The sequence below is a fragment of the Bos mutus genome, chromosome 7 (genome assembly GCF_027580195.1).
Source record: "Bos mutus isolate GX-2022 chromosome 7, NWIPB_WYAK_1.1, whole genome shotgun sequence".
NCBI lineage: Eukaryota > Metazoa > Chordata > Mammalia > Artiodactyla > Bovidae > Bos > Bos mutus.
Window position 1 is genome coordinate 74,265,175 of NC_091623.1, and position 12,035 is coordinate 74,277,209.

Genomic DNA, 12,035 nt, shown 5'->3' on the forward strand with positions numbered 1-12,035 from the left:
TTTTAATCTTTGCTTTTTGGTATTTGTTACCAATTTTGTACCTTTCAGAATCCAATCTTCAGTACCCATTTTTACTTGGGAGCGAGATTACTGGCTTGATTGCTCTCTCCCTCTTTTGACTCTCCTTTTCTCCCCCCAGTTACCTCTGTCTCCTCCCTCCCCCTTCTCTTCTCTACCCAACCGGTCACCTCTGCCTCCTCCCTCCCCCTTCTCTTCTCTACCCAACTCTGTGAGTCTCTTTGGGTATTCTGGGCTATGGAGAACACTTAGGGAACTGATTACTGGCTAGATCTGTCTCTCTCCTTTTGACTCCCCCTCCTCTCCTCCTGGTCACCTATATCTCCTTCCTCCCTGTTCTCTTCTCTATGGAACCCCGTGAACCTTTCTGGGTGTTCCAAGCTGTGGAGAGCACACAGGGATTTGATTACTGGCTAAACTGCTCTCTCCCTTTTTGATTCCCCCTCTTCTCCTCCTGGTCACCTCTATCTCCCTCCTCCCTCTTCTCTTCTCCATGTAACTCTGTGAACCTCTCTGGGTGTCCCTCACTGTGGAGAATCTTTTCTCCATTAACCTAGATGTTTTATCATCGGTACTGTATGGATGGAGAAGTCTTGAGACTACTGTAAGAATAAGACTGAAAACCAGAGGCAGGAGGCTTAAGTCCAAAACCTGAGAACACCAGAAAACTCCTGACTCCAGGGAACATTAAAAGATAAGGGGGAAAAAAAAAAAAAAGATAAGGGGAACACATGTATACCTGTGGCGGATTCATTTTGATATTTGGCAAAACTAATACAATTATGTAAAGTTTAAAAATAAAATAAAATTTTTAAAAAAAAGATAAGAGCTCATCCAAAAGCCTCCACACCTACACTGAAACCAAGCCCCACCCAAGAGCCAACAAGTTCCAGAGCAAGACATACCATGCTAATTCTCCAGCAACACAGGAACATAGCCCTGAGCTTTATTTTATTTTATTTTTTTATTAAGCGCCAAGCCGCGGCCGCTCCTCCCAGCGCCCTCCCCCTGCGCGGCGGCCACGCCCCTTCTGCCCCTGAGCTTTAATATACAGGCTGCCAAAAGTCACACCAAACCCACAGACACCTCAAAACTCACTACTGAACACTTCATTGCACTCCAGAGAGAAGAGATCCAGCTCCACCCACCAGAACATGGACACAAGCTTCCCTAACCAGGAAACCTAGACAACTCACTCGTCCAATTCCCCCACAGGGAGGAACCTCCACAATAAAGAGGAACCACAAACTTTCAGCCTACAGAAAGGCCACCCCAAACACAGCAATCTAAACAAGATGAAAAGGAACAGAAATACTCAGCAGGTAAAGGAACATGATAAATGCCCACCAAACCAAACAAAAGAGGAGGAAACAGGGAGTCTACCTGAAAAAGAATTCAGAATAATGATAGTAAAAATGATCCAAAATCTTGAAAACAAAACGGAGTTACAGATAAATAGTCTGGAGACAAGGATAGAGAAGATGCAAAAAATGTTTAACAAAGACCTAGGAGAAATAAAAAAGAGTCAATCAATAATGTATAATGCAATAAAAGATCAAAAACACTCTGGAGGGAACCAACAGTAGAATAACTGAGGCAGAAGATAGGATAAGTGAGGTGGAAGATAGAATGCTGGAAATAAATGAAGCAGAGAGGAAAAAAGAAAAAAAGCATTAAAAGAAACGAGGACGTCAGAGACCTCTAGGACAATGTCAAATGCCCCAACATTCGAATCACAGGAGTCGCAGAAGACAAAAAGAAAGGCCATAAGATAATACTGGAGGAGATAATAGTTGAAAACTTCCCTAAAATGGGGAAGGAAATAGCCATCCAAGTCCAAGAAACTTGGAGAGTCCCAAACAGGATAAACCCAAGGCAAAAAACCCCAAGACAATTCGTTAATCAAATTAACAAAGATCAAACACAAAGAACAAATATTAAAAGAGGCAAGGGAAAAACAACAAATAACACACAAGGGGACTGCCATAAGGATCAGCTGTTCAGCTGATCTTTCAATAGAAACTCTTCAGGCCAGAAGGGAATGGCAGGACATATTTAAAGTGATAAAAGAGAAAAATCTACAACCCAGATCACTGTACCCAGCAAGGATCTCATTCAAATATGAAGGAAAAATCAAAAGCTTTACAGACAAGCAAAAGCTCAGAGAATTCAGCAACACCAAATCAGCTCTCCAACAAATGCTAAAGGATCTTCTCTAGACAGGAAACACAAAAAAATTGTATAAACTCAAACCCAAAACAACAAAGTAAATAGCAACAGGATCATACTTATCAATAATTACCTTAAATGTAAATGGGGTGAATGCCCCAACCAAAAGACAAAGACTGGCTGAATGGATAAAAAAACAAGACTCCTATATATGCTGTCTAAAAGAGACCCACCTCAAAACAAGGGACACATACAGAGTGAAAATGAAGGGCTGAAAAAAGATATTTCATGCAAATGGAGACCAAAAGAAAGCAGGAGTAGCAATATTCATATCAGATAAAATAGACTTTGAAATAAAGGCTGTGAAAAGAGGCAAAGAAGGACACTACATAATGATCAAAGGATCAATCCAAGAAGATATACAATTATAAATATATATGCACCCAACATAGGAGCACCACAATATGTAAGACAAATGCTAACAAGTGTGAAAGGGGAAATTAACAATAACACAATAATAGTGGGAGACTTTAATACCCCACTCACACCTATGGATAGATCAACTAAACTGAAAATTAGCAAGGAAACACAAACTTTAAATGATACAATGGACCAGTTAGACCTAACTGATATGTATAGGACATTTCACCCCAAAACAATGAATTTCATCTTTTTCTCAAGTGCACACGGAACCTTCTCCAGGATAGATCATATCCTGGGCCATAAATCGAGCATTGGTAAATTTAAAAAAACTGAAATCATTCCAAGCACCTTTTCTGATCACAATGCATTAAGATTAGCTGTCAACTACAGGGAAAAAAAACTATTAAAAATACCAACATATGGAGGCTAACCAACACAATTCTGAATAACCAACAAATCACAGAAGAAATCAAAATATGCATAAAAACGAATGAAAATGAAAACACAACCCAAAACCTATGAGACTCAGTAAAAGCAGTGCTAAGGGGAAGGTTCATTACAATACAAGCTTATCTCAAGAAACAAGAGAAAAATCAAATAAATAACCTAACTCTACACCTAAAGCAACTAGAAAAGGAAAAAATGAAGAACCCCAGGGCTAGTATAAGGAAAAAAATCATAAAACTTAGGGAAAAAATAAATGAAAAAGAAACGAAACCATAGCAAAAATCAACAAAGTTAAAAGTTGGTTCTTTGAGAAGATAAATAAAATAGACAAACCATTAGCCAGACTCATGAAGGAAAAAAGGGAGAAGAATTAAATCAACAAAATTAGAAATGAAAATGGAGAAATCACAACAGACAACACAGAAATGCAAAGGATCATAAGAGACTACTATCAGTAACTATATGCCAATAAAATGGACAACTTGGAAGAAATGGAAAAATTCTTAGAAAAGTATAACTTTCTAAAACTGAACCAGAAAGAAACAGAAAATCTTAACAGACCCATCACAAGCACGGAAATCAAAACTGTAATCAGAAATCTTCCAGCAAACAAAAGCCCAGGACCAGACCACTTCACAGCTGAATTCTACCAAAAATTTAGAGAAGAGCTAACACCTATCCTACTCAAAGTCTTCCAGAAAACTGCAGAGGAAGGTAAACTTCCAAACTCATTCTATGAGGCCACCATCACCCTAATACCAAAACCAGACAAAGATGCCACAAAAAAAGAAAACTACAGGCCAATATCACTGATGAACACAGATGCAAAAATCCTTAAATTCTAGCAAACAGAAGCCAGCAACATATTAAAAAGATCATACATCATGGCCAAGTGGGCTTTATCCCAGGGATGCAAGGATTCTCTAATATCTACAAATCAATCAATGTGATACACCACATTAACAAACTGAAAGATAAAAACCATATGATTATCTCAATAGATGCAGAGAAAGCCTTTGACAAAATTCAACATCCATTTATGATAAAGCAGGATTAGAAGGAACATACCTCAACATAATAAAAGCTATATATGATAAACCCACAGCAAACATTATCCTCAATGGTGAAAAATTGAAAGCATTTCCCCTAAAGTCAGGAACAAGACAAGGGTGCCCACTCTCACCACTACTATTCAACATAGTTTTGGAAGTTTTGGCCACAGCAATCTGAGAAGAAAAAGAAATAAAAGGAATCCATACTGGAAAAGAAGTAAAACTATCACTGTTTGCAGATGACATGATCCTCTATATAGAAAACCCTAAAGACTCCACCAGAAAATTACTGCATCTCATCAATAAATATAGTAAAGTTTCAGGATATAAAATTAATACACAGAAATCCCTTGCATTCCTATACACTAACAATGAGAAAACAGAAAGAGAAATTAAGGAAACAATTTCATTCACCATTGCAATGAAAAGAATAAAATACTTAGGAATAAATCTACCTAAAGAAACAAAAGACCTATGTATAGAAAACTATAAAACACTGATGAAAGAAATCAAAGATGACACAAATAGAAGGAGAAAGTTACCATGTTCATGGATATGAAGAATCAATATAGTGAAAATGAGTATACCACCCAAAGCAATCTATAGATTCAATGCAATCCCTATCAAACTACCAATGGTATTTTTCAGAGAACTAGAACAAATAATTTCACAATTTGTATGGAAATACAAAAAGCCTCGAACAGCCAAAGCAATCTTGAGAAACCAAAGCAATCTTGAGAAACAAGAATGGAACTGGAGGAATCAACCTGCCTAACTTCAGGCTATACTACAAATCTACAGTCATCAAGACAGTATGGTACTGGCACAAAGACAGAAATATAAATCAATGGAACAAGATAGAAAGCCCAGGGATAAATCCAAACACCTATGGACCCTTTATCTTTGACAAAGGAGGCAAGAATATACAATGGAGAAAAGACAATCTCTTTAACAAGTTGTGCTGGGAAAACTGGCCAACCACTTGTAAAAGAATGAAACTAGAACACTTTCTAACACCATACACAAAAATAAACTCAAAATGGATTAAAGATCTAAACGTAAGACCAGAAACTATAAAACTGCTAGAGGAAAACATAGGCAAAACACTCTCTGACATAAATCACAGCAGGGTCCTCTATGACCCACCTCCCAGAATAATGGAAATAAAAGCAAAAATAAACAAATGGGACCTAATTAAACTTAAAAGCTTTTGCACAACGCAGGAAACTATAAACAAGGTGAAAAGACAGCCTTCAGAATGGGAGAAAATAATAGCAAACGAACCAATGGACAAAGAATTAATCTAAAAAATATACAAGCAGCTCATACAGCTCAATACCAGAAAAACAAACAACCCAATCAAAAAAATGGGCCAAAGAACTAAACAGACATTTCTCCAAAGAAGACATAGAGATGGCTAACAAACACATGAAAAAATATTCAACATCACTCATTATCAGAGAAATTCAAATCAAAACCACAATGAGGTATCATCTCACACCAGTCAAAATGGCTGCTATCAAAAAGTCTACGAACAATAAATGTTGGAGAAGGTGTGGAGAAAAGGGAACCCTCTTACACTGTTGGTGGGAATGCAAACTAGTACAGCCACTATGGAGAACAGTGTGGAGATTCTTTACAAAACTGGAAACAGAACTGCCATATGACCCAGCAATCCCACTGCTGGGCATACACACCGAGGAAACCAGAATTGAAAGAGACACATGTACCCCAATGTTCATCGCAGCACTGTTTACAATAGCCAGGACATGGAAGCAACCTAGATGTCCATCAGCAGATGAATGGATAAGAAAGCTGTGGTACATATACACAATGGAATATTACCCAACTATTAAAAAGAATGCATTTGAATCAGTTCTAGTGAGGTGGATGAAACTGGAGCCTATTATACAGAGTGAAGTCAGTCAGAAAGAAAAACACCAATACAGCATACTAACACATATATATGGAATTTAGAAAGATGGTAACAATGACCCTATATGTGAGACAGCAAAAGAGACACAGATGTATAATAAAGCCTTTTGGACTCTGTGGGAAAAGGCAAGGGTGGGAGGATTTGAGAGAATAGCATTGAAACATGTATATTATCATATGTAAAACAGATCGCCAGTTCAGGTTCCATGCATGAGACAGGGTGCTCAGGGCTGGTGTACTGGGATGACCCTGAGGGATGGGATGGGGAGTGAGGTGGGAAGGGGGTTCAGGATGGGGAACACATGTTCACCCATACATGACATGGTTGATTTCTGTCAATGTATGGCAAAAACCACTACAATATTGTAAAGTAATTAGCCTGCAATTAAAATAAATAAATTAATTTAAGACAAAACAAAACAAGTAATATTAGAATCAATGTATCAAACATAAAGGCTGTATTTGCTGTTTTTCATGACTTTTTTCTTTATTCTTAATGCCTACTTTTGACTCTTAAGGTTTTATAAAGATAAGAAAGTTACATATAGCAATGATTTCCTATGCAGAATGGAATACGAAAGCTGGGTACAGAATTGGGGCATTTCACTTCTTACGCTATATTACTTTAAGAAATATAAAATTTTTTTTAAGAATTTAATGTAATTCTGTAGAAATATAAGAGATGTTTTAGCTTTTAAAAACAAGAGTAAGGACTTCCCTCAGGGTCCAGTGGCTAAGACTCCAAGCTCCCAATGCAGAAGGCCCAGGTTCAATCCCTAGTCAGGAAACGAGATCCCATAAGCTGCAACCAAGTCCCAGTGCAGTCACAAGAGCATATTCATATCCACATTTACAGTAATGTACTGGTTATATCATGTGCTCTTTACTAAAAACACTAAACAACTGAATAAAATTCAGACTTATGAAATAATCTACATCAAAAAAAATCTCACATATAAAATCTGTTGCTAAACATCTTTGGCAGACTTAGATAAAATCTAATTTCATAATTACACTGGAATGTTGAGATATTTGCTAAGTGATTTATTAACATGAGAAATAGAATTAGTTGAGGAAAAATAAAAGAAACAGTATAATTCTCTCAAATACCATACCATAGTTAGCCACTGCTTTTCCACCTTTCCTTCTTATTTCTTCAACAACCTTATCAGCAGCTAAGGAGCCTTTGCCAACTCCTGTGAAGTCCCCTCCTAGGTCATTCACTGCAATGCAAAAATAAACAAATAAGAATTCAGTTCTAGACATTAAAAAATACGAGGTGGAATGAAACTATATTATTAGCATATGTTTTCAGTCATCTTCCTAATTCCCTCCTACTGTATTTCCATCCTACTGAAGATACCATGATATATGTACTTCCAAAACATGTCTCTTTGCTTTTAAATATAGACATGAAGCAGTGAAAATATTTAAACACAGGTTCATGCCATGAAACTTTTAACTGTGCAGTGCTTCTCTTTTGGAAAGCAAAAGACTGATTCAACCCATTTTTAGAAAAAAAAAAAAGGAAAAGAAAAAAAGATCACTTTTAAGAGTAAACACAGAGGAAAACAGTATGGACATCCTTCAAAAAAAATTAAAAATAGAACTGCCATATGATCCAGCAATCCCACTTGATTGAATTGAAATCAGGAACTGAAGAGATAAGAGAACTCCAGTGTTCAATGCAGCACTATTACGATAGCCAAGATGTACAAACAATCTAAATATCAACTGACAGACAAAATGGATAAAGAAGTGGCACATATATACAATGTACTATTATTTAGCCTCTAAAAAAAGAAGGAAATTTTTCAATATGTAACAACATGGATAAACCCTGAAGATAATAAGGTAACCCAGTCACAGAAGACCAAATACTGCATGATTATATCTAAAACGGTCAAACTCATAGAATCAGAGAGTAGAATAGTGGTTGCAGAGATTAGCAGGAGGAGAAAAAGGGGAGTTGCTAATCAGTGGGCATAAAATTTCAATAATGCAAGATGAAAATGTTCTAAAGATCTTATCTACTGTACAACATAATGCCTATAGTTAATAATACTCTATTGTACAGTTAAAAATTTCTTAAAAGGGTAGATCTCATATTAAGAGTTCTTATCACAACTGAAAAAAAGAAAAGAAAGGTTAAATATATAATGTGACATATCTTCTCCATGTCAAGAAAGCCATTTACAGCAATGGTGATGAAGAACAAGCATATTAAATTCACACTGGTGAATTTTTATAAAACATAATATGTCACGGTCTACCAAAAAAGAAATAAAACTATTTATTGGAAAAGGTCAAAAACTACACACACAACTAACATGTGTTCAGTCACTAATTTATACCATATATATAATTTATATGTTTCCCTAGTGGCTCAGATGGTAAAGAATCTGCCTACAGTGCAGGAGAATAGTTTTGATCCCTGGGTTGGAAAGATCCCCTGGAGAAGGGAATGGCTACCCACTCCAGTATTCTTGCCTGGAAAATTTCATGGACAGAGGAGCCTAGCCAGCTACAGTCCATGGAGTCATGAAGAGTTGGACACAACTGAGTGACTTTCATTACATTTTTACATCTTCCTGTATATATAGACACAAACATTAAATGAACATTTACCATTTGCAAGGAAATGTATAAGAATGGTGCCTATCCTCAAAGAGTTTATAATGTACTGAAAGTTAAGTATGTGGTAACTACACTAATGCATTAATTGTATCATAAGTATATAAAGGCAACATAACTAAATAATATGATAACAAAAGTAATTTACACAATCATTCAAGGTTGAATTTATAAAATAACATGCAAAAACAAATGAAAAGATAAATAATATGTCAGTCACTCAGTCATGTCCAACTCTTTGCAACTCCATGAACTATAGCCCACTAGGCTCCTCTGTCCATGGAATTCTCCAGCCAAGAATACTGGAGTGGGTTGCCATTCCCTTCTCCAGGGCATCTTCCTGACCCAGGGATCAAACCTGGGTCTCCTGCACCAAAGGCAGATTCCCTACCATCTGAGCCACAATAGATCAATGCCAAACATCTTAGAAAAAACAGAACTTAACAAATACTGGGGACAAAGAATTAACTTGCATTGCAAAGTGATCATTTTTGTATGGTTATTGCATAAACCATGAGGAATATAATAATTTAAAAATTACTAATTAATAATGGCATAGAGGTATAGGCTAAAATTTAAACTCTCTTAATATGATCAAATTGATGATTATCATACCTGAAAAAAAGTGCATATCTTTTTTTCTTTTGAAGTATAACTCTCTTATGCGGGAACTGGGGTGAGGGTTGCAACTGGAGTAGTGTAGTAAAAGGAGATAAAGGAATGACTCAGAGAAAAATTAATCAAATGTGATTTTGTGCTTAAAGGAAATTAATTTTTCAAAATGTGGACTGAGGTATATTTTTTCTAACAATATAGTCTTATCAGTCTTATTGCAAATAAAAAAAGCTACAAAGACAAAAAATAATGGGGGAAAGGCTTACATTATCCCTCAGAGAATTTTTTTAAAATGTTAAGATTCTCAAGACTAAATTCCTATTAATTATTCATTATTTGAGTACAGTTACTTAAATAACAGGAAATAAACAATTTAAAAAAAATCAAGATTTTGAAATATATAACTAACAGTCTTCTAAGACCCTTTTTACCCAAGCAAGGAAAAGTTCAAAAGCAAATTGAGGAAGACAATATTGAAGTAAAGAAAGAAATGTTCAATTGTGAAATGAAACACTATCCCCAAGTGTAAACTATTCCAAGTGCAATCAAAGGTAAACATTGGAGCCTAAATAAATAATTACTGAGATCAATGATCAATGCAGTGAAACAGTATCAAAATAGATTTATTCAAGACAAGTATTCACTTCAGAGAGGACAAATTTAACACTGACCCTACTCAGTTACCCTACCAGAGCTAATTCACAGGAATTACAGCCTTAACTAGAAAAGCACTGATTACACACTGAAGGGCTTAGCCAGCAGCAACATTAAAAGATTGTTTGTAAACAAAGAGAAATGTACTTTTACTATGTGACCCTGTCATCACTTATATATATATGACTAATATTCCAGTGAAAAAGTTGGCTTAAAGCTCAACATTCAGAAAACTAAGATCATGGCATCTGGTCCCATCACTTCATGGGAAATAGATGAGGAAACAGTGGAAACAGTGTCAGACTTTACTTTTGGGGATTCCAAAATCACTGCAGATCATGATTGCAGCCATGAAATTAAAAGACACTTACTCCTTGGAAGGAAAGTTATGACCAACCTAGATAGCATATTCAAAAGCAGAGACATTACCTTGCCAACAAAGGTCCATCTAGTCAAGACTATGGTTTTCCCAGTGATCACGTATGGATGTGAAAGTTGGACTGTGAAGAAAGCTGAGTGCCGAAGAATTGATGCTTTTGAACTGTGGTGTTGGAGAAGACTCTTGAGAGTCCCTTGGACTGCAAAGAGATCCAACCAGTCCATTCTAAAGGAGATCAGCCCTGGGTGTTCATTGGAAGGAATGATCCTAAAGCTGAAACTCCAATACTTTGGCCACCTCATGCGAAGAGTGGCCACTTGATTTCCACTTGATTCATTGGAAAGACTCTGATGCTGGGAGGAATTGGGGGCAGGAGGAGAAGGGGACGACAGAAGATGAGATGGCTGGATGGCATCACCGACTCGATGGACATGAGTTTGAGTAAACTCCGGGAGTTGGTGATGGACAGGGAGGCCTGGCATGCTGCGATTCATGGGGTCGCAAAGAGTCAGACATGACTGAGCGACTGAACTGAATTGAATATTCCAATTATAACAATATTTTAAAATATCCCTACCGCCTACTGTTAAAGACACATCTGGAGGAGAAGGGGACAACAGAGGATGAGATGGTGGATGACATCACTGACTCAATAGACTTGAGTTTGAGTAAACTCTGGAGTTGGCAATGGACAGGGAGGCCTGGAGTGCTGAGTCCATGGGGTCGCAAAGAGTTGGACATGACTGAGCAACTGAACTGAACTGACTGAATATTCCAATTATAACAATATTTAAAATATCCCTACCACCTACTGTTAAAGACACAACTTTGTACATTGCTGCATTTGAGCTCCATACAGTTTTCTAGGAGTTTGGCAGGAACAGTTGTTCCTATTTTTACAGAAGAAGAAAGAGTTTAGGAAAAGTTAGGTAACTTGTTCGAGGCTCCAAGGCTGTATGAAATAGCAAAATTCATACAAGCACCTGGACCCACCACAATACCACTCTGCTCCTCTAATGCTGTGAACAAGTTTCTTTTATCCTAATTATTTCCTTAAAAAAAAAAAATCATGTTTGCTTGGAGAGAATACAGAAGAAACAATAAATCAGCCACCTCACTCAAACAGCTTCAAAATACACAGTATTTTTATTACCTATTGGTAAGATTATCATAGTTAAAGGATAGAGTCTTTTCAGCTAACACCATCAAAATATCCCCAAAAGTGATATATTTGTAAATCCTCCATATAAAATCCAGCTTATAGCTCTAAGAGTTTTTTGTTTTTGTTTTTTTAAGATGTAAAATCTTTTGCCTATTTCCATCATTTTAAATAAATCAATGATTTTGATAGTCTATTAAAGACTAAGTTTTTTTAATTAAAAATCTACTCTGAGTTTTTATTAAACACCTACTAACCACTAGAGTAGGATCCAGAGAATTATAAACACACTTGGAGCCTATAAAAGTACCCTATAAATAGGAAAATGGATACCTAAACACAAAGTACTGAGTTATCAGCTAATAAAGCCTGAAAACCGAACCAGGTTTGTGAGAATGGCTGTTTCCCCATATCCTCCCAACTCTAGACATTATCATTCTTTTCAGTGTAACAATTAAATGATTATAAATTGTAGCCCGTTATTTTAGCACTAGTAAAGTTACATTATTTTCATAGGCTTGTCATTTATATTTCTGTTTACTGTTTTGTC

At 36.4% G+C, this 12,035-nt stretch overlaps 1 protein-coding gene across 1 annotated transcript in view; it reads right to left on the reverse strand.

The window, feature by feature from the left end:
* The window catches only part of HSD17B4 (hydroxysteroid 17-beta dehydrogenase 4), a 99,328-nt gene that overhangs the window by 71,796 nt on the left and 15,497 nt on the right, over window positions 1–12,035 (reverse strand). The window contains exon 3 of the mRNA XM_005890853.3: window positions 7,160–7,267. Coding sequence (XP_005890915.1) covers window positions 7,160–7,267 — 108 coding nt within the window. The remainder of the gene's footprint in view (window positions 1–7,159; window positions 7,268–12,035) is intronic.